The following is a 26890-nucleotide window of genomic DNA, read 5'->3' as shown; positions in this document are numbered from 1 at the left end:
GCCCTGATCCGTTTAGACCTGGGCTCCACTAGACCACTGAGGGTGTGCTGTAGTATCTGACACTAAGATGTTAGAAATAGATCCTTTAACCTCCTAAGACCCGGACTCTTCCATGGCATTCATTTTTAATTTCTCTTTGATATTTGGGCATATTGGGACCAGATGAATGTAAAAGCAAAGAATTACCAGATATTTTTTTTTTACCGGATTTTTGTTTCATTACCAAAAATGAAAGTGTGCATTATCCTGCTGAAAAAGGCCAGAAGCATCAGGAAATACCGTGCACATACGTGTGCATGGTCTGCAGTAATGCTTAGGTAGGTGGTACGTGTCAAAGTAACATCCACGTGAATGGAAGGACCCAAGGTTTCCCACATTGCCCAAAGCATCACACTGCCACTCCGACTTGCCTTCATCTCAGCGCATCCACGGTCCACGGTCCAGTTCTGGTGCTCACATTCTCACTGTTGGTGTTTTTGGCTGTGGACAGGGATCAGCATGGGCACCCTGACTGGTCTGCAGTTATTCAGTCCCATACACATCAAACTGTGATACACTGTGTATTCTGACACCTTTCAAATCGAACCAGCTTGAATCTTTTGTAGAGTTTGAGTTACAGCAGCTCATCTGTTGGATCGGACCACGCGGACCAGTCTTCACTCCATGCTTGCAGTAAGCCTTGGCCACCAGTGACCCTTTCTGGTTCACTACTGTTCCTTCCTTGGACTACTTTTGATAGATACTGACCACTACAGACTGGGAATATCCCACAAGAGCTGCAGTATTAGAGATGCTCCGACCGAGTCAACGTTGTCAAATTTTCTGAAATCCTCACACTTTCCTGCTAACCTTAACCCTCTAACACATCAGCTCTGATGATTAAATGTTCACTTGCTCTCTGATATATACCACCCACTAACATGTGGCACAATGAAGAGCTCATAATGCTATGCCTGATGGGTGTTGTACAGGATTTATGTTTAGTACAGTTGAGTGCAAAATTGCTTTGATATGCTGATTGACATTAATCAGCAAAGACTCTAAATAAGGTTTGTGATTTGTAAGAATAAAATAATTATGTACTATTCATTTACATTAGACTTGAACAGTTTGTAAACCAGACATGTTCATAATGCTGCACAGGGATACATCAGGTTTCATTTGAGGTATTAACAATCAAACTGCAAACTGCCTTTCATTTCTTTGAGCGATCTGGTCCTTAGTTGTTTAATTCCCTTTCTTCTTTTCCTTTGGGCTCATGGTCACGTTCCCTCTCATTACAGTAACAAAGGCATGGATCACCTGTCCACCATGAAGAGGAAGAACGTGGTGCTGGTGTACGACCTCCTCCTGGAGATGCTGGATGCCAACATAGCCAGCAGCAGCAGTCAAACATCATCATCCTCGCCTGGCTCTGACACTTCCTCTGAACAGCAACAGTTCCCCCCACCGCCATCTCACCTGCAGCCAGGCCCGGACCAGACCGCCACAGCTGCTGACAACACCACTGTGCCTCCAGTGGAAGTCCCAGTCCTGGACAGACATCTGCACACCTTTCAGTCTACATCTCCATCACAGAATTTAGCGGGGTCTCACTTGGACAGCAATGAGTAAGTTCTGTTACTGCACTTAAAGCAGATGTGTGGTTTTAAAGTTTATAAATGAAAGAAAGGTAATGGAATAGAGGATAAGAAGGAAGGATACACTGAAGGAAAAAGGAAAAGACAAAACAATGTAAGGGGGCAGGGGGATGGTGGATGAGAAGAAGACAAGAAAAAGGGAAGATAGGAGGCAACTGAGAAGAAAAGGAAGGTAGATGAGGAAAAATGTAAAAGGCAAGAAAGAGACAGAAGCTTTTTATGAAGGAAGACAGAAAGGAAAAATGCAGCAATAAAGGAAAGAAGCTCAATAAGGATGGACAGAAGGAAAAAGAAAAATGAAAGGCAAGTCAGCTTGACCCACAAGTGTTACACAAAAGCCTACAATTTATAAAAATAATCCAAAAAGACATGCATATATCATCAAATAAGTACAAAATAACATTACAGTATAGTTAGAGAACACGAAAATGTACAAAAAAAATCAGTTATTTAAAATGAAGTACTCTCTGATTGCTGCCTCAGTTTTTAATGTGTCCAAGTGGCCATTAACAACTTTTATAATTTAAATGATTGTTTTTCATCAAGAAGTAGCCAGTGTTTCTTTGTATGTTTGGTTTAACTGGAGGAAACTCATAATAAATGATAATCATAATAATAATAATAATTATAGGTGTAATAACAATCTGCATGTTGTCTGCATAGTTGTGGTAAAATACTCATTTCTTCATGTTTTGATTCCAAGGAGCTCAAGTTTCTTGTTATTTCTTAAATTTGTCTCAAGCAAAACTTCTCCAGGTTTTCTGAAGGTCTTTCTTTGGCTGCTTTTTCACTCATTTTCAATTCTGTCCTTGAACCTGACTATTTCAGAGCCATTTTTTCTGGTTATTAACCCTAAAACACCAGTGTACACTTTTGTAACACTATCACTTTCACACGGGTGAAAGTCTCCCAGCTTTAGTTTTCTCGGGTTAAGCCACTTAGCACTATGAACCTATGAATCTGAGCATAAAAAGCTGTCCTTCTGATCCACTACTTTGCCCAAAGCATTTGCTTTTCTGCCTTGGAATCAGAACACAGTCATCCAGCATAATAAATAAAACTTTATTGCATGTGAACACTATTGCACAGGATGTTATCCATTGCAAAGTACTCCCCTTCGGATTGTTGTTTTAAAACACATATGAACTTGAGTGACATCCTCTTCTTAATCCTTAGGCTTTAATATAATGCCAGCCCAACATTTGCAGCTATAAAACTTCAACTATTCTAGGAAGGCTTTCCATTCCAGATTTTGGAGTGTGTTTGACTCTTTTTCCAGAAGCACATTTGTGTGACAAGATGAACTTGCCTGGCTCACAGTCTGCTCTCTAATTCAACCCAAAGGTGTTATATCAGGCTGAGGTCCGGACTGTGCAGGCCAGTCAAGCTCTTCCACACCAAAGTCGCTCATACATTTCTTTATGCTTTGTGCACTGGTGTGCAGTGTTGCTGTGCTTCACATCCTTGCATCTAAAACTTTGCATTGTGCTTCATGGTGTAAATGGTAATGGACTGTAGTGATGGGATTTCCGGCTCTTTTTAGAGAACCGGCTCTTTCGGCTCGGCTCACTAAAAAGAGCCGGCTCTTTCGGATCCCAACCGGCTCTTCAGGTTGTTTTGTTGCTTTAATTATTATTAACAGTAATATAAAATTATGCACAAAAGGAATTACTAATGTAAAAAACTGTCATGATCCTGAGTCCATGACTCAGGGATTTTGTGGTTGGTGTGTTTATTGTTATTATTTGTGGGCTGTTTTGGGATGGTTTGTGTTTTGGGATTTTAGATACTGGGTTTCTGGGTTTGTGCTCCCTCTGTTGGTCCCTGGTGTTAGTGTTCCCCTGTCTCGTCAGGTTAATCAGGTCCAGCTGTGTCTCCCACCTGTATGTGATTTCCCAGTGTCCCTCTGTGTATTTATAGTGTGTGTTTCCCTCAGTTCCGGGTCGCGTCGTCTGTGTTCCTCCTCTGTGTCACCCTGCGTGCTCTCCCTGCTGTCCTCCCTCCATGTTCAGGTTTGCTGCTCTTTGGTTTAGATTCTCCCAGTTTAGTTCATCTTTAGTTCTGTTTTACCATCTCCACTTTATGTTCAGTATTCATAATAAATCTCCCTCACATCTGAATAAGTACTGCATTTGAGTCCTCCTTTCCTCACATCACACGGCCGCTGCCCCGAGCCGTGACAGTACGACGCGACCACAAGATGGACCCAGCAGCACTTAATCCGTCTAAGGAGCTACGGGAGAATCTCGTCGATGCCACACAGGAGCTCATTGACCTGTGGCTGGAAAGCCAGGATGACGAGCCCCAGCGCGCTATAGAGAGGCGGCTACAGCGCCTGGTGACCGGTCTCCCATGGCTTCTGGGCTCGCTATGTCCGTGGGAGCAGGAATTTCTCCTTTTGGATCTCGGACTTCATGCCCCGTCTGCATTCACTTTCGAGCAGCCAGATGCGGTGAGTGAGCGGGATACTTTGGCTTCCCCAGATTCCGGGACTTTGTTTTCTGGGGCTATTCAGAGTGGGATGAGAGGCAATACGTATAGCTTACCTACCTTCGTGGTAACGGACCCTTCTCAAGTGGGTATCTATAAACCCTCTGCAAAACCGAAAGACTGTGTTTCTGCCGCTCCTTCCGAGCCTGGACTTTATCGCCATTCACCGGCTCAGTTTTGTGTCCAGCCATTAGCTTCCCAGTCAGTAGCTCAGCCGTTAGCTTCCCATTCTGTAGCTCAACCGTTGGCCTCCTTAGGAGCACAATTACCTATTCTGCCACCGCTTCGGCCAGCCACTCAGCTACCATCATCACTAGCTTCACTGCAACCCACATTTCAGTCCATGGTTCAGTCGCAATCTTCATTCGCCCCTCTACAGGAAGCTATGCCCATACACCCCTTAAAGGACTGTTTTTCCACCGCGGTTTTTGAGCAGGGAGACAAACGGTTTCACAATGGATCTGTTCCTCAAAAGCTGGCAACGTTAGAGACTGCTACTCACTCCAGGGCTTCCCCAGAGGCCGGGTTACAACCCTCAGCTTACTCTGGACCCCTGGAGACCAAGATGCCAGCTAGGGACTGCACCCAGCTGTCACTGCCTGAGCAGGGTCAGTGCTCTGCGCAGCTGCAGCCTTCCTCATGTGTGCCAGAGGCCCACGTGCCTACTGGTTTTGTTTCATGTGCACCAGAGGCCCACGAGCCTGCTGGTTTTGTTTTGTGTGTGCCAGGGGCACCCATGCCTACTGGTTTTGAGCCTTCGCCGTCATCAGCAGCTTCCGCTGAGGGGTCTCAGGAACCGCTTCAGCCTGCTGCTTTCGCTGGGGGACCGAGGGGCCCATCCAGCCTTCGCCGTCATCAGCAGCTTCCGCTGAGGGGTCTCAGGAACCGCTTCAGCCTGCTGCTTTCGCTGGGGGGACCGAGGAGCCCATCCAGCTATCACCATTGCCTGCAGCGCCACCATCTGCGGCTTCCACGCCGCCGCCTGCAGCGCCTCTGTCTCCGGCTTCCACGCCGCCGCCTGCAGCGCCATCGTCTCAGGCATCCTCACTAGCTGCAGCCTCTTCGTCTTCACCTGCAGCTGCAGCAGCTCCATCACCGCCTGCAGCAGCAGCCCCATCACCGCCTGCACCAGCAGCTGCAGCAGCTCCATCACCACCTGCTGCAGCAGCAGCAGCAGCAGCTCCATCACCGGCTGCACCAGCAGCCCCATCACCGGCTGCACCAGCAGCTGCAGCAGCCCCATCACCGGCTGCAGCAGCAGCTGCAGCAGCCCCATCACCGGCTGCACCAGCAGCTGCAGCAGCCCCATCACCGGCTGCACCAGCAGCTGCAGCAGCTCCATCACCACCTGCACCAGCAGCTGCAGCAGCCCCATCACCGGCTGCACCAGCAGCTGCAGCAGCCCCATCACCGGCTGCACCAGCAGCTGCAGCAGCTCCATCACCACCTGCACCAGCAGCTGCAGCAGCTCCATCACCACCTGCACCAGCAGCAGCAGCAGCTCCATCACCGGCTGCACCAGCAGCAGCAGCAGCTCCAGCACTGCCTGCGGCAGCAGCCCTATCACCGGCTGCAGCGCCACCGCCTGCAGCGCCACCGTCTCCGGCTTCCACACCTCCGCCTGCAGCGCCACCGTCTCCGGCTTCCACGCCTCCGTCTGCAGCGCCACCGTCTGTAGCGCCACCGTCTCCGGCTTCCACGCCTCCACCTGCAGCGCCTTCGTCTCCGGCTTCCACGCCGCCGCCTGCAGCGACATTCACGTCTGGTCCAGCGTCGGCATCAACTTCATCTGCGCCAGCTGCAGCCCCTTTGTCTTTGCCAGCTGCAGCCGCTTCATCTTCGCCAGCTGCAGCCTCATCATCCTTGCCAGCTGCAGTTTTTGCTTCTGCCTCCGTGCCTTCGCCTGGGCCAGCTTCAGAGCCTTCAGCATCACCTGCTTCAGCTTCAGCCTCACCTTCATCCTCGTCTGGTCCAGCCTCTGTGTCTGCATCCTCGTCTGGTCAAGGCTCTGTGTCTGCATCCTCGTCTGGTCCAGCCTCTGTGTCTGCATCCTCGCCTGGCCCAGTCACCTCATCGGCTTCAGCGTCGCCTGGCCCAGTCACCTCATCGGCTTCAGCGTCGTCTGGCCCAGTCACCTCATCGGCTTCAGCATCGCCTGGCCCAGTCATCTCATCGGCTTCAGCGTCGCCTGCGGCAGCAGCTTCAGCATCCTCGCCTGCGGCAGCAGCTTCAGCATCCTCGCCTGCGGCAGCAGCTTCAGCATCCTCGCCTGGCCCGGCCCCTGCTTCAGCGTCCTCGCCTGGCCCGGCCCCTGCTTCAGCTCCAGCCTCGCCTGGCCCGGCCCCTGCTTCAGCTCCAGCCTCGCCTGGTTCGGCTTCGGCAGCCGCTTCGGCTCCAGCCTCGCCTGGTTCGGCTTCGGCAGCAGCTTCGGCCTCACCCTTCTCCTCGTCCTTGCCTGGTTGTGCTGGCACGCCGCCATCCGGTTCCCGTCTGGCACCTCATCTTCACTGGCCGTTTTCTAGGCCGCTGGATGGTCATCATCGCCAATGTGGACGTCCTCCTGAACAAGGTTGTCGCCGCCACCGCCTTCCACGTGGCCGGCCTCCGGACCCCTGTGGCCGCCACCGCCTTCCGCGTGGCTGGCCTCCGGACCTCTGTGGCCGCCACCGCCTTCCGCGTGGCCGGCTTCCGGACCTCTGTTGCCGCCACTGCCTTCTTCGTGGACGGCCTCCTGAACTGTTTGCGCGCCGCCACTGCCTTCTTCATGGCCGGTCTCCTGAACTGTCCCAGCCTGGCCTTCTGTTCTATCGGCCCCAGACCGGCCACCTGAACTGTGTTTCAGTACCTGCTCCCCTGTGTGTTTTGTGAACGTTTTGTTTGGGACTCTAGGGGCCTCCATTTTGGTCCTGGTCCGGTCCCTCCGTCCTGGACCCCCACCGCCCTCCCGGGTCTGGTGTTTTTCTGTGGCTGTCGGGAGCCAGCCCTTGAGGGGGGGTACTGTCATGATCCTGAGTCCATGACTCAGGGATTTTGTGGTTGGTGTGTTTATTGTTATTATTTGTGGGCTGTTTTGGGATGGTTTGTGTTTTGGGATTTTAGATACTGAGTTTCTGGGTTTGTGCTCCCTCTGTTGGTCCCTGGTGTTAGTGTTCCCCTGTCTCGTCAGGTTAATCAGGTCCAGCTGTGTCTCCCACCTGTATGTGATTTCCCAGTGTCCCTCTGTGTATTTATAGTGTGTGTTTCCCTCAGTTCCGGGTCGCGTCGTCTGTGTTCCTCCTCTGTGTCACCCTGCGTGCTCTCCCTGCTGTCCTCCCTCCATGTTCAGGTTTGCTGCTCTTTGGTTTAGATTCTCCCAGTTTAGTTCATCTTTAGTTCTGTTTTACCATCTCCACTTTATGTTCAGTATTCATAATAAATCTCCCTCACATCTGAATAAGTACTGCATTTGAGTCCTCCTTTCCTCACATCACACGGCCGCTGCCCCGAGCCGTGACAAAAACAGTGGTTTTATTTATATATGTTTATATATAAATATATGTGGTGGCCCCACAAAGCACATACAAACTCCAAAAAGCACGTACAAAGTCCAAAACACATTTCTAGCTTTAACTGAACTTCCAAAACAGAGCTACCTAGATCACTTAAATTACACAACTGAAAGCATATGTGTATTGTTTGTGTATTTATACACAAGCACTCATATATATTCAAATTATTTAAAAAAATTTCATTTACCTGTTACTATCACACACCAAATCCAGTCGTTGGTACTTCCTGGCTTGTGTAGCCACTAGGTAACAAAAGCTCAACACTGCGCCTAGCATCCTGGAGCACTTCTGTTGTGTTTTGTACGTGTTTTGGAGTTTGTACGTGCTTCTGAGTTTTTACGTGTTTTCGAGTTTGTACGGGGTTTGTATGTGCTTTGTCTCTAGGGGCCACCGTAAATATACTGTAGCGGGTCAGGGCTGTTCGGGGTTCTGGTTTTACAGTTATGTTTTGTTGTCATGTTGCCATGGTGACGGGTGACGCGCTCTCTCGACGACTATGTGTTTTTCTGGGTGAGAGAGCGCCTTTTGTTTTGTTGTTGTTGCTGTGCTGTTGCCGCGCTGAGCAGTTAGCTAGCAGCAGTGTTCTTCTGGCAGGTATAATAAATGGCTGTGCTCCCTGGCTAAGACGGCGGGGAAGCAAGACCGAACGAAAACTCTGTCTCCTCCTTGTCTGAACTCGCCACATTGGTGTCAGAAGTGGGATAGCTCACCCTCACCGTAATGAAGAGAGACATTCAGAGGCTGGAGCAAGCTGTCGAGGAGAACATTCCCCAGTTGGGAAGCTGGCGATTGAAGAGAGAGGATGTGAGCGGCCATGTAAGTCCCCCGATGGGTCCCGATGGCGCGAGCGCAACGCGGGGGCGGCCCGTCGCGACAGACGCTAGGGCAATGCTTCATGGGCTACCTCTGTCGACCCACACACCGAGCCCCCAACCATGAGCAGCTATGCCTACCACGCCAGTTAAGGTACCGAAATACAACGGGCTAACCCCGCTAGAGCCCTACCTCTCACAAGTTCGGCTGGCCGCCAGACATAGTGGCTGGAGCGAAGAGGAGACTGCTACACACTTAGCACTAGCATTAGAGGGAGATGCACTGCAGATACTCCTTGACCTAGCCCCGGCAGAGCAGCATGAGCTCCAGGCCCTCACCGCGGCACTCGAGAGGCGATTCGGACAGCTGCACTCCACTGATCAGAGCAGAGAGCGGCTGACCAACCGGAGCCGTCGGCCAGGGGAGAGCCTGGGCACCTTTGCAGCAGACGTGCTGCTGTATGCTCGTCGTGGCTACCCAGAGTTTCCAGCAGCAGCCCGTGAGGAACTTAGCCTGCATGCTTTTCTCCGGGGACTTTTCCCAGAGCGACTACGCCAACACGTCCGCCTGGCCATGCCTCAGACCCTCCGTGAGGCGCTCCTTGAGGCTGAAAGGGCCGAGCTGGTGCTCACCTCGCGACCTAACCAGCAGGTGCCCCCCCCAAACTACCCCCAAATTAGAGCCGCAGACTGCGACGGGGAGGAGGAGGTTGCTGAGATATGCCAGCTGCAACCCTCTGTGCCCGGAGGCGTCCTCGTCGACCGACCAACCGCTGCTACCGGTGCGATGAGCCTGGCCACGTGGCGTGTGACTGCCCAGCATCAGCCCCAAAGACCAGAACTACGCAACCTCAGGGAAACGGGGAGGGAGCGGTGTAGCGAGGGGACCACCGCTCCAGCTTCCTGCCCCCTCCAAGGACGATGCACGGTGGTGGGCCGAGTTGGGCACCTCAAGGGACTCTACCTGAGCTGCTGTGTTGAGGACCAGCCATGCCAGGCCCTGGTGGACACGGGGTCTACCATTTCCCTGATACGACCTGGCGTGCTCCCTGGAACATCCGGGCCACTGGTGAAGGGTTGGTTGCCCACAGACACCTAGCTGATGACAGTGACGGGGGAGAAAACTGTTATGCGGGGGAAGAAACCGTTGCGGATCCGAATGAAGGATCTGGAGCTGGTGCACGACTTCTGGCTCGCTGACGTTCAAGACCGGTGCATCATTGGCCTGGATCTGCTGAGCCGCTGGGGGGCCTGCATCGACACCGCGAAGCTGGCTATCACTCTTGGCACAGAGACTTTTGCCCTCCAGCACGGCCAAAAGCAGGGAGCGGAGGGGACCAGACGAGACAGGCGTCGGGCAGCTGCCGCTCAGCAGATTTCGGATGCCGGTGGCTCCGGGTCGTCTCCACTCGCCTCAGCCTCAGCCTCTCAGCCCGACAAATCTCCCTCGACCGAGACAACCGAGGCTGTTGGTGACCTGTGGCAGAGCAGCAGCGTAGGTCTCAACGTTGATCAGAAAGACTGCAGGCAGACGGGGCTGGTCCAGCACACCATCGACACCGGCTCTGCTCAACCCATCCATCTGCGCCCACACCGGCTGCCCCTCTCAAAACGGCAGGTGGCGGAGGAAAAGATCCGTGAGATGGCTGCAGCTGGGGTGATCGAGCCGTCCAACAGCCCATGGGCGGCACCCGTGGCCCTGGTGGGGAAGAAGGATGGCAGCCCGAGGTTCTGCGTGGACTTTCGCCGTCTCAATGCAGTCACCAAGAAGGACTCGTACCCGCTTCCACGGATCGACGAGGCCCTAGATTACGTCACCGGCTCCAGCTGGTTCAGCTCCCTCAACCTACGCAGCGGTTACTGGCAGGTGGAGCTAGCCCCCGAAGCAAGGCCTAAGACTGCATTCACCATTGGACAGGGGCTGTGGCAGTTCAGGGTCATGCCATTTGGGCTCTGCAATGCGCCAGCGACGTTTGAGAGGCTGATGGAGAGGGTGCTCGTGAACATCCCTCGTAGCCACTGTGTTGTGTACCTGGATGACCTGTTGGTGCACGGTGGCGACTTCGACAGTGCACTGTCTCACCTGAGCGAGGTCTTCAGTGCCATCCGTCAAGCTGGGCTGTGGCTCAACCCTGCGAAGTGCCGGCTGTTGGCGAGAGAGACTACGTTCTTAGGCCATGTGATCAGCGCTCAAGGTATCGCCACCGATCCCGCAAGGGTGGCTGCAGTCCGGGACTGGCTGACTCCCTCAAACGTCAAAGAACTGCGGAGCTTCCTGGGCCTAGCCTCCTACTACCGTCAGTTCATCAAGGGGTTCGCGACGATAGCCAGCCCCCTCCACCGCCTGACTGACAAGGGCCAGCTGTTTGGCTGGGGTGATGCCTGCGCTGCGGCTTTTGCACAGCTGAAGGAGGCCCTCACCAGAGCCCCAGTCCTGGCCTACCCCGACGCCCGGCAACCTTTCATTGTGGACACTGATGCTAGCAATGTAGGAGTCGGGGTGGTCCTTTCCCAGCAGGATGAGGCCGGAGAACGAGTGGTGGCATACTTCAGCCGTGCTCTGGGGCGAGCCGAGAGGAACTACTGCGTGACCCGGCGGGAGCTGCTGGCCGTAGTGCTAGCGGTGCAGCACTTCCGGCCATACCTGCACGGCTGCCGGTTCCTCCTGCGCACTGACCATGCATCTCTGACTTGGCTCCTGAACTTCAAACACCCAGAAGGTCAGGTGGCCCGCTGGCTGGAGGTCCTTCAGGGCTACGACTTCGAGATCCAGCATCGGGCAGGTCGACAGCATGGCAACACTGATGCCCTCTCCAGACGGCCCTGCATGGCCGTCAAGTGCCGCTACTGTCTGCGACAGGAGGAGCGGGCCCAGGATGCGCTGGGGGTGGCTACTGCTCAGGCCACAGCCAGCGGAGGGGGAGGGCTCCCGTTGACCACGCAGCAGCTGAAGCGGGAGCAGGAGGCCGACGCGACATTGGTTCAGGTGGGGGCCTGGCTGGAGGCGGCGCAATGCCCAGACTGGACGGGGGTGTCGGGACAGGAGCCCGAAGTGAAGGCCTACTACTCCCAGTACAACAACCTGGAGACCCACGATGGCCTCCTGTACCGGAGATGGCGGGCCCCCGGTCAGGGCAGAGATCTCCTGGAGCTGTTGGTGCCTCGGTCGCTGCGGTCGCAGGTGCTCGAGCTTGTCCACGGCTCGGTGGGGGCCGGCCACTATGGGAATGCCTCAGGGGACGGTTCTACTGGCCTGGCTGTCGACGGGATGTGGAACTTCACGTGCACTGCTGTGACACCTGCACGGCACAGAAGGGCCCGACTCAACGCTCCACTGCCCCCTTCAGCAGTACCTGGTGGGGGCCCCGATGGAGCGAGTGGGAGTGGACGTCCTAGGGCCTTTCCCTGTTACGGAGTCAGGGAACCGGTATGTGTTGGTGGCTATGGACTATTTCACAAAGTGGCCGGAGGCCTACGCGGTGCCGGACCAGAGTGCAACGACGACGGCGGAGAAGCTGGTGGAGGAGATCCACCGGCTGAGCTCCACAGTGACCAACTTCAAATCGAAGGTCTTCGGGGAGATCTGCCGGTGGCTGGGGGTCCACCCGCAAAGCGACAGCTTGGTCGAGTGCTTTAACCGCACGCTGGCCACCCAGCTCGCCATTCTCACCAGCCGCCACCAGCGGGATTGGGACCGACATCTGCCCTGGTCCTTTGGTCGTATCGGACTGCGGTTCAGGAGTCCAGCCAGTGCACACCTGCCGCTCTGATGTTTGGACGGGAGCTCCGGACGCCTGTGGATCTGGTGTTCGGGTCCCCCCCGAGCCAGAGATTGATGGTGGGCCAGAGATGGACTACTACAGGAGGCTGAGGGCGCGGCTGCAGGTGGTTCATGACTACACCTGCCAGGCCCAGGCCAGCGCCGGAGTGCGACAGAAAAGAGCCTACGACACCAAGTGCCGAGGGGGGGTTTTCATGCCAGGCAACAACCGCCAAAAGAAGGCACCTGGACATTTGCCGGACGTTGTGTGGGGTAATGGGGTTGTCGGGGACGACTGACCCCTTAGGTGGGGGCTATGTAGTGCCAGTTTATTTGCATCACTGAGCTCATCAGGTCAGGGCTGTTCGGGGTTCTGTTTTTACAGTTATGTTTTGTTGTCATGTTGCCATGGTGACAGGTGACGTGCTCTCTCGGCAACTGTGTGTTTTTCTGGGTGAGAGAGCGCCTTTTGTTTTGTTGTTGTTGCTGTGCTATTGCCGCGCTGAGCAGTTAGCTAGTGGCAGTGTTCTTCTGGCAGATATAATAAATGGCTGTGCTCCCTGGCTAAGACGGCAGGGAAGCAAGACTGAACGAAAACTCTGTCTCCTCCTTGTCTGAGCTTGCCACAATACTTTTATTTATTCACTCCACATAAAATGTAATAAATAAATCATATAATACAAAAAACAACTATTCACATTTCAACTTTTAACTATTTAAATTTTCAGCTTTTTCCTTTGAAATAAATTTAAAGTGAAACAACACAAAACACTGCAAACCACAACACAATTAAATATAATTTAAAATCTGAAAACAAAAAAAAAGATGCATTTTGTGTGTCATATGGGCCTGCATGAATAAACTTTCGGAATCCTTTTTCATCCGCAACTGAAAATAGTTCTGGATGATCATACCTTTCTAATGTGACGTTGTTGTCCCTGGCTCTCTTTCTCTGTCTCTCCCTCCCGCTCTGTTCCTGTGCTACTGCGAGTGTAACTACCGCCCCTCCCCCCTCTTCCCAGCGCAAAGCACAAGGCTCGCGTGCAGAGTGAAGCTGAAAAAAAGTGGGAGAGAGAGGGTGAGAGAAAAAAAACAACCTACAGCTCTCAATAAGGAGCCGGCTCGCGTCGTTCACTTCAAAGATCCAGGTGTTCTGGGAATCCATCCTACCTGACAAACCATCCTACCCGTCATTTCTGTGCATGCGCACAACACGAAATCAGATGGCGAACCATCCTACCTTTGTGAATATTAGCTAGAAAAATACTCTGACGGGTAAAATTAAGTGGTAAATCGTCCTACTTTTATTAATCTGAGCTAGAAGCATACTTTAATAGCTACAATTCAGTGGCAAACCATCCCACCTTGGTGAATATGAGCTAGAAGCATACTTTAACAGCTAAAATTCAGTGGCAATTCATCCTACCTTTGTTAATAGGAGCTAGAAACATACTCTGACGGGTAAAATTAAGTGCCAAACCATGCTACCTTTGTGAATGTTACCTACAAGCATACTTTTCTGGGTAAAATGAAGTGGCAAACCATCCTTGCTTTATGAATATGAGCTACAAGCATACTCTGATGGGCAAAGTTAAGTGCCAAGCCGTCATACCTACTTAAATTTGTGCTGGAATTACTCTGTGACAGCAGAAATGTGCATACACTACTTACAGTTGCAAAAGTAGGATGGTTTGTCAGAACACCGGCTCTAAGAGCCGTTTCGTTCGCAACCGACACATCACTAATGGACTGATTCTTATATAGCGCTTTTCTACTCTCCCGGAGTAGTCAGAGCGCTCTATACAACATGCCACATTCACCCATTCATATAAGCACTTTCTTCTATGATTTTAAGTGCTTATTAACTAACATTCTCAATCTGATGGACGCATCGGAGAGCAGCTTAGGGTTAATATCTTGCCCAAGGCATGTTGTCTAGGGGGAGCCAACATTAGATGATCTGCTCTGCTCTGCCAACATTAGATGATCTGCTCTGCCTCCTGAGCTACAGCCACCCTGGCGTGATGTCAGGCTTGGATTCAGCTGCTTGACGGATGGAAACTCGTTCCATGAAGCTCTCTGTTTTTGAGCTAATCTCATGGTCACAAGAAGTTTTGAGGTCTGTAGTGATCGACTTTACAGAAAGTTGGTGACCTCTGCAGTGAAAGGGAGTTTGATGACGTTATCGATCTTGCTTGACACATTTATGGCTACGTTAGATGAGGGAAAGTTTCCCAGCAGTAAGAGTGGCAGGACAGAACGTGGCCATGATGTGACAACACTGATGCCAGAGCTAAGCTTAAAGTTAAGCAGGGATGCATTAATAACTGCTCAGCAAGATGACTCGTCACTGACTCCCTGTTTTTCGTCTGTGATTTTGCATGGCTGAGTTGCTGTCATTCCCAATAGCTTCCAGTGTTTTTTTATTATTATACCACTAGCAGTTGATTGTGGATTATTTAGTTGCGAGGAAATTTCACCACTGGAATTCACTGAGTTCTTGAGAGCGACCCATTCTTTCACAAATGTTTGCAGAAACAATCTGCATGCCCCTAAGCATGGTTTTATACACCCGTGGCCATGGAAGTAATTGGAACACCTGAATTCAGTGATTTTGAGTGGTGAGTGAATACTTTTGGGAATAGTGTATTCATATCCAAAGGGCAGTTGAAACTGTAAAAAATGCCAAAGATAACACAGTTTGAGGAATAAAGGAATAAAAGGAATAAAATAGCATTTTTAAATCAAAAAGTTGATTCTCAAAGAGTCTAAGGAGGAATAAAGGTGCTCATACCAACTATTGATTTTCAAGCTTGTTAGAACTGAACTCTGTTGTTGCCTTATACTGTCCACTTTCCGTGTCTATTTCTATCTATTGCATCGATTTCCATTTTTTTTGTAGCAAAGGTCTAAAAAAACGAGGGGTGTCTCAAGACTTGTGCACAGTACTCAAACTTCCCAAAATGAACTTTGACTTTATTTCATGTCCAGAGTGCTTGAGAATAGCAAATCATTCCCTTCCTCTGGAAAATAACTGTAATAATTTCCCTCACAGTTACATTTCTGCGGAGCACTGGTCACTGAATAATGGGGATGCAGGTCCAGGTCCATCGGCGGAGCCAACAACCTACGTCATCCCTGACAGAGTTGTCACGGAAACAGCTTGAGAGTGACAGAAGTCAATGACTGAGACTAAACCTTACTGGATATCCATCACCCAAAGATTGAAAAAAAAGGAAAAACAAAATTAAAAAAACAAAACAGAAAGCGCTGTTGTGAGGTAAAGTTTCTCTTGTCAAGATTTTTGTAGTCTTTAAAATTTTTTTTGATCGAATGTATATTTTGTGTGCGTAAATATTTCTTGTGAATGTGAACTATTGTCGCTGTTCATAAGGACATCACTGGCTGGCTGCCTGGCAGCCTGTGCGCTTTTTTTGATAAAACAGTATTTGTATCTCTTTTTATCACCTTGATGTAACATCCAGAACAAGCCATCTACAAACCGTCTCCACTTACTCATAATTGCACACTTGACCAACAAGTTAACATTCATTTCTGTAAGATTTGTTAGTCATACAAGGACGTAAAAGGACGCTGTTCTCTGTCACCCTATCATGTTTTTTTCTGCTTTTACTACTGTGCACTTTGGTGTTTTAATCTGTGCCTGTTCACGCAGGAATTTTCTACAGTCTTGTTTGTGGATTCCATCAGCGGTATGTGGCCTTTTACCAAAATGACTGTTAAACTTGTTCTCTGTTTGTCTGGTTAAACTAATGCTGAATTTATACAGTAAACAGTGGCACAGACCCCTTCTGCAAAGGTTACCAGCACAATTTGAAAAAAGGAAAATTTCAAAATTTAGTCATAGTACTACATCTAATCTGATATAATGAGCTTTAGCAATTTTTCTCAGACTGTTACTTTTAGAATTGGAACAGCCTGACTGCCTTAAACGAGCCATACCTAAGCCATATGTTTGTACAAACTAAAATACTTTACAACAACAGAAACTTAGTTTTTTATACTTGATTTCAGCACTTGAAGTTTGTCACACTTGAAGCTACTGATCTTGGCTTTACTATTATGCTAATGCTAAGAAATGTTCAAGCCATAGATGGTCACTGTGACATCATCCTCTGTTTGGTGATCCCCCATGATGAAGCCTTGAGCGAAGAGTTTTCATTGTTGTCCTCTTGGTGTTTAAAACTGGATGTAACAATAACTTAATTTTAAAATGCTGTAACAAAGACATTTGGAGATAAGAAAAGTTTAACTAGTTTTATCTGACTATAAAAATGACATAAATCTCCTATATAATCCTCCTTTTTAAAAATGCCCAGAATTGATAAAATTTACTACTTTTTTCATTATTAATCTTAAGCTACTGTCTGAGCCCATAGTGTTTATTTTAGTAAGGAGTTCGTGACAAATGTAGTCTTTGTGTAGCTAGGCAGATTGCCCCCTGCTGGCCATTAAAAATAATGCAGATTTGTATGATACATGGGTGTTGGCTCCTCCTGTCAGAACCTGGGAGTTTTTCCTTCTCACTGTTGCCAACTGCTTGTTCATAGGGAGTCTTTGTATTGTTGTAGGGTCTTTACAGTATAAAGCACTGTGAGGCAATGGTTGCTGTCATTTGGCACTATATAAATAAAGCTGAATTAAATGATTTGGCACTGTATGTCAGCAGTGTAACAGTAAGACACCAAAAAAAAGAGAGAGAGAAATGTGTTTGTTGCACATTGCAGAGTTATCCATGTTCTTAGCTGTACCTTCTCATGTAGACAAGTTGAGCTTTAGCATCTCTGTTTTCAAGGTTGAGAAACTGTTGGCTGTTGGTATTTTCCTTTAAAACTATTCAGTGTCTTGTACATATAAACCCTTAAGGGCTCATTTGTGTGGCTTCTTTGCTTTATGATCTCATTAACCACATAAGAGTTGAGAGAACAGCCTGTTACTTGGTACATCAAAACTGCAAACAGCTTAATTTTCCGTCACACAAAACAAACTAAAAGGAACAAGTGCTTTTTGGACATCCCAAGTCATAAAATGTGCAACTTGTGTGCCAGTGTAAATTTAACCTTAGTTCCAGATTATTTAACCACTGTTAATAGACCAATATATGTTCACTCTGCTTTATTTCCTGATGTTTGTGGACTGTGCACGCATGAACACACACCCAAATCTGACACTGTTTCTGTTGGCACTCTGTGCACGCCGCACACATTCATGTCAGATCTTGCAGATTTTTTCGCCTGCCTTTTCTGTCAACTCACAACCAGCAGCAGCAGCAGCACATCGTGGCAAACATGGTTTATTGTCAGTTCAAAATTACAAACAGTACGTCCCATAAATAAGAGATCACAAAATAAATCAAACTTACACACCTTTTGTTGTTTCTGTTCTGTGAGACTTTTGTGCCGAGGCTGAAATTATGTACAGTTTTGAATTGTTCATAGTCTTCTGTATAACATTTATCAGTAACTTTAACAGTAAATTACAGACATTTAATGATCTTTGATTGTGCATGGACACAGCTACATTCACCTCTCAAAGGATTTCTTACATTCAAGTTCAACTCAAATTGTTGCGTGTGGATCTTGAGACCCGCTGTTCATCTGCACTGGAACAAAAAAGAATTCAGGTAAATCTCATGTGTACGTAATAACGGGTGATCGTTGCAGACTTTCATGTCATTGGTCGAGTTGGATAGCCCTGCTCAAACCTCAAAAAAAAAAAAAGCTGTACAATTTATGATAAATAGAGCTGAAAATAAATATAAAATTCCCTTTCATAATACATGGGTGAGGTTACATGAAACAAAAAGTCACATATAGGCCCAATACCACAGTCAACTACCAGCTCTGTAGCCTGTGTTTTTAGCCTTTTGGGGGTTGTTGTTGTTGTAAAGCTGCACATCGACTTTGTGAGGAAACTGTCATGAGCAAATTTGTCAATAATATTTACCCTCTCCATAATATTTTAGCAGTAAAAATGGCAGTTACCTTTAGAAGAGAATTTGTTCCTACAGCTGTGAGATTTTTATATTCATTTAAATTGTTTAGTATAACAATGTTAATTATCTGTCTGAGCTATGGGACACCTGAGAGGAGGAATTAAGTATTTGTGCATCGCTGGCTAGCCCACCAACTACCTGTGAACCTACAGCTCGCTCTTTTAGGCAAAAAGGGCCAAAGAGCAGGTGAACAAAGTTAGCTGCAGCCAGTTAATGTGCAACTTTGTCAGGAAACAGCAACCACAGCTGCATCAAGGTGACTCTTAGGTTGAGTGATCGGCTAAAATATCACACGTATATCATAGGAAAATATTCATCACACTGACTCTTAAAAGTTTGTTTATCAAATTTTCAATATATTAACTTAAGAGTTTTTAAATTACAACCCGGCTAAATAGCACAGTTGAAAGCAACAATTTACCCTTTTTTCTTAGTAGTTTGCTGTTATATACAAGATTCATTTATAACATCAAAAACACTCTGGGAACATTATGAGTTAAAAGAATGGTTGTTCTGTTGGATACACAAAGGCATGTCTGCTGATGAGTCACTGCCATTATTTACAAGAAAAAAACTCTTACAATTTTTCATATTTTGAATATTTCAAAAGCCAAATAAGAAAAAGAACCCACGTCTTTTCCTTTCTGTACAAAATGTGCTTTTAACAAGTGTCTGCCCCACCCCCCCGAACATAAAGAAACCCCCTAAACAAACAAAATCGGTACAAATAGCTGCAGTGGTAGAAAATGGCTGGTGTACTCCTCAAATTTCTTCAGTTGCTTTGGTAATAACCACCCTCTAATCCCTCATACCGCACTATACAAAATAGAAGATATCAAAATAAATCTTGTAGCCTTTTTTCCTTCTGCACCGTCTGAATCTGAAGTGTGAAATAGTTTCAGTCGGGGAATCAGCTGGCAAATCTACATATAAAAATCACAACTTAAACACAGCAGTGATATGGCTTCTTATTTAGGAGCATAAATAAATAAATAATTTAATACAGTAATAAAGTTTAGAGTGAAGAACACATGATTCCTTCAGACATGAAGAGCTGTGAGCTTCATTTTTGTATGGGAGGGAGAAGGTACATGACCCGTGACATTGTTAACGGTGTCTATTCGGGATTTTCACCTCCAATATATGGCTGTTTTGTTTTTTCCCCACTACTATCCCTTTATAAGGAGAACGTGGACACAAAGTGTGGCAGTGATCATGTGGGTGGGGGGCCGTTGGTGTAGTGCAGCATGGGGTAGAAAGATCGGGCAAAGTTGTTGGACAGTGTACAGCTGTAGTTCTCTTCAGAGAGAGGCACCAGGCAGGCCAGAACCAGGAGCATGAAGAGGAGCAGGTGTAGGGGGAAGGCAGCTCGCAGAACTCGGTAGAAGAGGGGTCGCTGTGGGGAAGAGTCCTGTCTCTCCTCCCTGCAAGTGGAGAAATGTTGAGAGGGTTAAGAGGTGTTTATGCTGTTCACCAAACAGAACAAAAGTCAAAAACAACATCTGTATTTTTGTATTCTCAAATCCACAATATAAACGGGGCTCATTAGAGCTGTTTTGCACTTTGAGATTTAAGATTGTAGTTTTTACTTTTTTTTAAGAATAGTGACTGATTTAAGGTTCATTTAACTCTGACTCTAATGAAATAAAAAGGTACCTTTTGGTTGCCGATTGTCTGACCGTAGCTGCCTGCAGACCAGCCTCCTCCTGAATCAAAAAAAAAAAAGCACGTGTTAATCACTTGGACAGCAGCTGACAACACTGTACACTATGGTAGACTGGTGTGTAATAAGAAAGTGAATTTTGCTGTATTTTGGCAGAAAATAGAGATTTTTGATAGGAAACTGGTCTCGAAGCACACTGGGAGAGATATCTGTGCAGGAAGTGTGATTTTATACCTTCACTGTTTGTGAAGGTTTATCAATAGGAAAAGCTGTAAAACTTATGAAAATGCAGTAAAAAGTTCAAAATTTATGCTTGTGTTTGTTTGTGGTGAGCAGCACATAAAACTAGTAATTCTAAATGGCTTCAAGTGCACATTCACATCTGAGAGACTCATTTAGACACTGAGCCATGACTCTGTGTTACAAGCACACATTGCGGCATCTCTGCTTTTCAAGGACACTTTGTATATAGTCTTTTTTATGTAATATACAGTACTGAACTGTAACTTTAGTCTTTTTCAAGGAAGCATTTTCTTTTACAGATTTACTACCACTGGGGAGAACAAGGACAAGTTTGAAACCTTTTGTCCTGCACAACCGAAAATTGCTGAAAATTAAAACGGGTATGACTTTATCCAGCTCCTAGTTTAGTTTTTATAAATTCTGCACTCTGCTGTGCACTCTCCCATATCATTGAAATGCAGTCAGATGCTGCTCAGTTTATGTTTTCACTCCTTTCTTTGCGTTTTCACGACTCGCTTGCAGTCTCTCTGTGTACCTGGCCTGTACTACTGCACTTGCTGTCTTGGAACTCCCAAATACCGATGGGCCACTGATAACTGACATATGAAATTATCCCACGTTTGTTTGACACCCCTGCTCTAAACTCCAAGACATCTTTGGTGAAGACCCCAACCCTAACTAAACCTAAAAACTAGGCAATCAGAATATGTTTAGAAAAAAAAACTCCAAAAAACCCAGATAGCAATTTTTGACTTTCCTCCAAATGTCTGTTTCAGAGGGTTAAATGTATTATGGTCTCATATAAATGTTAAAAAAAAGTCAGAACACATGTTCCAGTTTGAATATTGTGTTCCAGATACCCTGGAAGCTGTATGTTAGAACTCAGAAGTAACGCCACTCCCGAGATCAATTTAATTTATTTATATGGTGCCAAATCCCAACAAGAAATGCCACAGGGTACCTGTGATTGTAGGGTAAGACCCTACAATCAGATGACCCCTATGACCAAGAAAGCAGGAAGGAAAAACTCCCTTTTAACAGGAAGAAACCTCTGGTCGAACCAGGCTCAGGGATGAGCGTCGCTCTCCCCCGAGCGGTTTGAAGTGAGGGAAGAAAGACAGGACAACAGACACACTGTGGAGGAGAACGATAGCGAATGCTTGCCAGTACAGTTCCAGTGCAAGCTTCTGGAATTCTGCTGGAGGGAAATATGCCATTCCTCCGAAAGATATCCCCTTGAGTGCATTCCAGTAATAAAATTGGAAATGCGAGGAAAATCAGGATTTGCTTTGCTTGTTAGCAAGGTAGAGCCGTTAATCACAAGCAAAACAGAGCAATACTTGTTTTTCTTTATTGTGACTGGCGTGTTTAATGTGTAAGTTTTACAGTTTTACTACTGTTTACTCTCACTGTTAAGTCAGGGTTTGTTGGGCTGTTCTGACTTTCCGAGCTGGAAGTCTGAGTTAAGGGCATCCCAGATGAAAATTCTAATTGGGAACTGGGAAATTTGGACTTAATGTGTAACACATCACAAGACTTTTGCCTCAAATGTACTTTGAAATGAAAGCAAACATCCACACTATCAGCATGCCAGGTTAATGTGTGGATGTTACCAGTGTAGCTAAAAATTGCTCAGTCTAAACACTTGAGTAAATTTACTATTTTGATATTTTGTATTAATGAGAATGTTAAACCTAACGTGTATAAAAAGCATGTCAAGCTTATTAAACACAGTAACACTATTTGTGTTACGAGTAACATTTTCAGAAAGGATCAAAAATAGAAAAAAGTAATTTTGTGTGTGATTGTGGCCGTAGCACCCCTGCTGGCCACATTACCCAAATTTTCCTGTGTACCAAATGTACTCTAGACTGGTTCAAATGTGGAGAGCATGCAGTGAAAAATACAGTTATTGATATGGTGGATGTTCAGTGGATGAATTTTACTTATTTATTTACTGAGCATTTAACACATCACACTGCTAAAATGATCATGTTCTGAAATACATGTTCAATTTTACTCTATTGTACTGCAGCTTCTGAACAGTCTAAATTAAAGGTAAAACACCAAGGTGTACCTGTTGCAGAAACGGTGAGCTGAGCTTTCCCAGACCAATGCTTTCTACTTCAGAACTGGTGGAGCAGGTTTCCTGAGACAGTGAGACAAGACTCATCAAACCAGCTCTAAGTCACGAGTTCAGAGCATTGACAGATGATCGGCTTGGAGGAATGTTGAGCAGCAGACGGCTGCGCTTTTTTGCATTTCCCCCAGATTTGTGTTTGAACAGATGCGAGTACAGAGTTCAGTGAGGGCATAACTGCTATTAGAGCACGCACTTTTCAATTCAGTTTTATTTATACAGCGCCAAATCACAACAACAGTCACCTCAAGGCGCTTTACATTGTAAGGTAGACCCTACAATAATACATAAATGACTTATATATATTTGAATAATTGACCCTTGAATGGTGGTTTGTCTTCTCCCTTGCTCCTTGCAAGTACATGCCAGAAACTCTCACTCTACAGCTGGACTGCTGTGCACCAAAATATGATCTGAATTACACTCAAAAATAATTTAATGGATGTGGATCAACTCAACACTGGCTCTTTTCCCTGCATGAATCGTTCTAAATTACAGTCTTTTTCTAGGAAACATCTTGGAAGGGATGATTTAGAAGCTGCAGACCCATGAAGTGCTATCCTCATAGCTGAGTTTAAAAGCTGCAACAATGAGCTAAAAGGCAGAAAAATCTGCAGGTGCACCTTTGGATCATAGTTTTATTTACAGCCAGCAAAGGGTTTTCAACCAAGTATTAGAAATGAACATTTTATTTTCAGGTATTTAATTTGTCAGATTACTTTTAAACCACTGAAATGAAGGAATTGTGTTAAAATGCTTCAGTTCTTTTTGTTCGACCCACCGAACTAAAGCTGAAATTTTGCACTTCAGACTTTGTTGTTGAGTTGTTTCATTTAAAACTGCATCAAATTTAGTTAATGTACAGCGCCAATATTAGAAAAAAGTTGTCTCTGTCCAAATATTTATGGACCTAACTGTATTTGACTTTAATGTTCACAAACAGAAAAACTGATTCATTCAAGCAGAAAAAAATGGTTTTTTGATGGTTTTTGCACTCAGCCACATAAACTATAGCTCTATATCAGACATGTCAAAGTCAAGTTAGATTGTGGGCCACATACAGCTGGACAAGTGAAACGAAATCTTTCGTTATCCTTTTTTCTATGGTAATGGGGGGTTTAACCAATAGGAAAAGGAAAAGTAGTGAAATTTATGACAATACAGGTAAAATGTCAAACTCTCTACAGTCCTTCACGTGTCTGTGGGTCCAATTGGATTCTTTGCCAGGCCAATTCTGGTCCTTAGGACTTTTATTTGACACCGCTGCTTTATATCATGGCAGAGTATATGAGAGGAAGATGGACCTACCATTGTTCCCTGCAGCGTACGCAGGTCTGCAGCCACCTGCCGTAGCAGGAGATGCAGCTTGTTGCTGATGACGTGGACCTTCTCTTTGGCCTCTACACTGTCCTCTCCAGTGGCCTCCAGGAGAAGTTGGGAGGAGATTGCCTGCAGTGATGAAACCCGCCGTTGCCGGCCACGCAGCTCCTCCTGCAGAGCCTGCAGCAGGGGGCGACAGAGAGGGCAGTACTAAGACATCAGCTGAGACTCCATAGGCTCTGTGTTACTTACACCAATCACTGCAGCTTTCCATAAAACATTCTAGTATATTTAACCTATTATGCCAATCAGGAAGAATGTCATGTTTTGACAACAAGTGTGAGTAGGTCAATAGGTGTCTCCTGTATAAAACAAGGACGAAATTGCAGCAACCATATCTACAAATTTTAGTGAATATTAGTCAGATCCAGACTATTAAAGTCAACATGACGTTAGTGCAAAAATAAGTGATACAAGACTAAAAAGACTATAGTTTGTCTCACTGTGAGCGTGTCTCTGTGCTGCAGGAGTGCAGAGTGCGAGCGGTCGTTGACGTTCACTGTGCGGAGTTTGTCCTCAGCCTGAGCGAGCCACAGCAGTAGCGAGTGTAGCGTCTTGTGAAACTCCTGAATCAGAGGAGAGCGATTCAGGTCAGATGACATTTTGTGAATCACTCCTATTATTTTGAACTCTATGGGGTAAACGTTCAGGAGGTGTCTCCATGTCTGACCTGACACTGCATGACAGCAGAGTGCAGGCTCCTCTCCCAGCTCTCCAGGCCGCTGCAGGCCTGAGTCCAGCTGTGATTGGCTGAGTCCAGGGCCTCCTGCTGCTCGTGCAGCTCGGTGCTGTCGCCACGCAGGAAATGACGGCTGCTCAGGTTGATGGAGATCATCAGACACTTGTAGCTGTTGAAAATCTTCTGCATCTCCTTAGCAGAAAAAAACGACCAAAACATTCATTTTAGACAAAAGACAGATGAAGTGTTCCAAAATCTACTTTCATTTGACTTTGATTATTCTGCATTGTGACTTGTATTTCCTCACACTGTTTTTAATCAGAAGAAAAAGTTAAGTTGGGTGGGTGGAGTGAGCACAAGGAAAGGCTGCGTGCAGTTTTATTTGATATAATCCTGCTAAGATTGCAGTTAAATTATACAAAGTAAATGAACATCCTCCAGCCCATTCTCTTCAGTAGGACAAATGACATGACAGCTCATCTACTTTCAGACTTCACACATTATTTCCAGTCTTGTCAATGTCATTTAAAATGGAAGATAAGGCTTTTTTTTAACATCTAAATCAGGAAAAAAAAAACAAAAAAAAAAACAAAGAGCAGAGCTCTTACCATGCAACTGCTGGAATTCTCATTTCTCACCAAAAACAGCTCTTTTTTGTTAACACATCTATAAGATTTTTTCTCTAATCTTGTCTTTATCCATGCTGAATAAATTAACACTTATTTAAAGGATAATTGACAATAAGTTCAACATGAAAAAACATAAATCTTTAATATGTTATATATTCAATATTTTTAGTTTTTAATCCAACACATTTGAAGTTAGCACAGGAAACATCAAATATTACCTTATTTATTTATTTATTTTTTAATAAGGAAGAGGAGAGCAGGAGGAGCAACATTGTCACAACAACATTGTGGTTTGTTCGTAAGAAATAACTGATGATCTGAGGTATATACTCTACTCAATCTAATCAGCAGCAAGTCAGTTAAACTTTTGGGATATGATCTGTTAAGTAGCAGAGGAGGTTGTTAATCAGTTTTAGCTACTTTGGTGTTAATGAAATTTTTAAAAAAAAGGTGCACGCTGATCTTTTCTGACTGTTTTTTCAGTAGTTTTGAATTTGGCTAAGGTTAGCATCATTGCTGTTAGCATCAGGAGATACCTGGACCTTACAGAGGTTACACAGGTAGTCCAACTCATCTATGATGGCACATCAATACATGACATTGCCAAAAGGTTTGCTGTGTCTCCCAGCACAGTCTCAAGAGCATGGAAGAGATTCCAGGAGACAGGCAGGAGACTAGGAGAGCTGGACAGGGCCATAGAAAGTCCTTAATCCATCAGCGGGACTGATATTTGTTTCTGTGCAAGGAGCAACAGGATGAGCTTTTCCAGAGCTACAAAATGACCTTCAGTGGGCTCTGTGCTCACTGCCCAGCACTGTGGAGTCCAACTGGCATTTACCATAGAATACCAAAATTGGCAAGCCACCCTGTACTTTCACAGATGAGCAGGATGAGCAGCACAGCACAAGAGCACGTCCACCCGGAGCACATATGACACGGTCTGAAGAAGTCAAGGAGAAAATTATGCTGCCTCTAACAGGCAACAGCACCTTGATTCCCAGGTATTGGGATGAACACCTTTGACCCATTGTCAGACTCTACACTGGTGCAGTGAGTCCTAGGTTCCCCTAGCCTTGGAGCATGAAGGAATTTATACCACTGACTGGCCTCCACGCTCACCTAAATTCAATAGAATACCTCCTGGACATTATGTTTTGGTTCATCCGATGCTGCCAGGTTACACCTCAGAGTGTCCAGATTTGGGAGGAAATCCCCCAGGACACCATCCATGAGGCATGCATAAAAGCACATGGGGGCCAAGCAAACTGTTGAGTACCATTTCTGAGTTGCTGCAATGAAATTTCTGCAAAATGGACTAGCGTGCTTCATAATTTTTTCATTTTGATTTTCGGTACCTTTGAATTCAGCCCTCTGTAGGTTTATACTTTTCAGTCCCATCAAATGATGTGGCATCCTTTAGTTCCTATCACATTACTCAGTCCATATATGCAGCCATCCAACATGATTGTTTTTTCCTATTGAGATTTGATGAGTTTTCTAAATGTTCCTGTCATGTTTTTTGAGCAGCATATACACTTCGGCTATGCTCATCCTAGGTAAATATCTCAAGGTTTCACTTTTTTATTTGCCTATTTTTCTTCCGCGAACGTCCTCATGCTCTCAGATTGGTTGTTACCTTGAGTTTCCTGATGTTGACCTCGATGTCTCGGATGCTGGTGGACGGTGCTATTCTCTGCAGCCTCTCCAGCTCTGGCAGCACCCTGCCAAGCCAGGAAGTGACATCAGAGAGGTCAGAGTTGAGCTTCTGCCACTGTTCCAGGTCCTGCTTGATCTCTGCTGCGTTTTTTTGTGCTTGTAGCAGCTCCCAGCGCTCGATAACACCTGACAAAACAAGGAAGAGGGATGAGTATGTGTATAAATGCTACTTGC

The 26890-nt window shown here is 46.6% G+C and overlaps 3 protein-coding genes across 8 annotated transcripts in view; 1 reads left to right on the top strand and 2 right to left on the bottom strand.

Annotated features, from left to right (window-relative positions):
* Window positions 1-26890, top strand: part of esr2b (estrogen receptor 2b) — a 66358-nt gene that overhangs the window by 37824 nt on the left and 1644 nt on the right. For 2 of the 4 annotated variants that reach the window (XM_013274965.3, XM_005455918.3), the window contains exons 9-10: window positions 1284-1610; window positions 15306-16695. In XM_013274965.3, the coding sequence (XP_013130419.1) occupies window positions 1284-1610; window positions 15306-15417 (439 nt within the window). In that variant the 3' untranslated portion in view covers window positions 15418-16695. 4 annotated transcript variants of the gene reach the window in all.
* Window positions 3792-6013, bottom strand: LOC112843164 (uncharacterized). The gene is made up of 2 exons (XM_025901158.1): window positions 5578-6013; window positions 3792-5379 (listed from the first exon to the last, which is right to left on the bottom strand). The coding sequence occupies exons 1-2, from the start codon at window positions 5884-5886 to the stop codon at window positions 4897-4899; spliced, it is 792 nt and encodes a 263-aa protein (XP_025756943.1). The 5' UTR covers window positions 5887-6013; the 3' UTR covers window positions 3792-4896.
* LOC100699408 (nesprin-2) overlaps window positions 17381-26890 on the bottom strand; it is a 57178-nt gene continuing 47668 nt past the window's right edge. For 2 of the 3 annotated variants that reach the window (XM_019348786.2, XM_019348785.2), the window contains 7 exons: window positions 26637-26842; window positions 24363-24563; window positions 24136-24258; window positions 23621-23812; window positions 22250-22321; window positions 19923-19972; window positions 17381-19690 (listed from right to left, as the gene is read on the bottom strand). In XM_019348786.2, coding sequence (XP_019204331.1) covers window positions 19480-19690; window positions 19923-19972; window positions 22250-22321; window positions 23621-23812; window positions 24136-24258; window positions 24363-24563; window positions 26637-26842 — 1055 coding nt within the window. In that variant the 3' untranslated portion in view covers window positions 17381-19479. The remainder of the gene's footprint in view (window positions 19691-19922; window positions 19973-22249; window positions 22322-23620; window positions 23813-24135; window positions 24259-24362; window positions 24564-26636; window positions 26843-26890) is intronic. The other variant, XM_019348787.2, reaches the window with a different exon arrangement.

This window comes from Oreochromis niloticus, linkage group LG19 (assembly GCF_001858045.2).
Source record: "Oreochromis niloticus isolate F11D_XX linkage group LG19, O_niloticus_UMD_NMBU, whole genome shotgun sequence".
Lineage (NCBI taxonomy): Eukaryota > Metazoa > Chordata > Actinopteri > Cichliformes > Cichlidae > Oreochromis > Oreochromis niloticus.
This window is presented reverse-complemented; position numbering and strand designations above follow the sequence as displayed.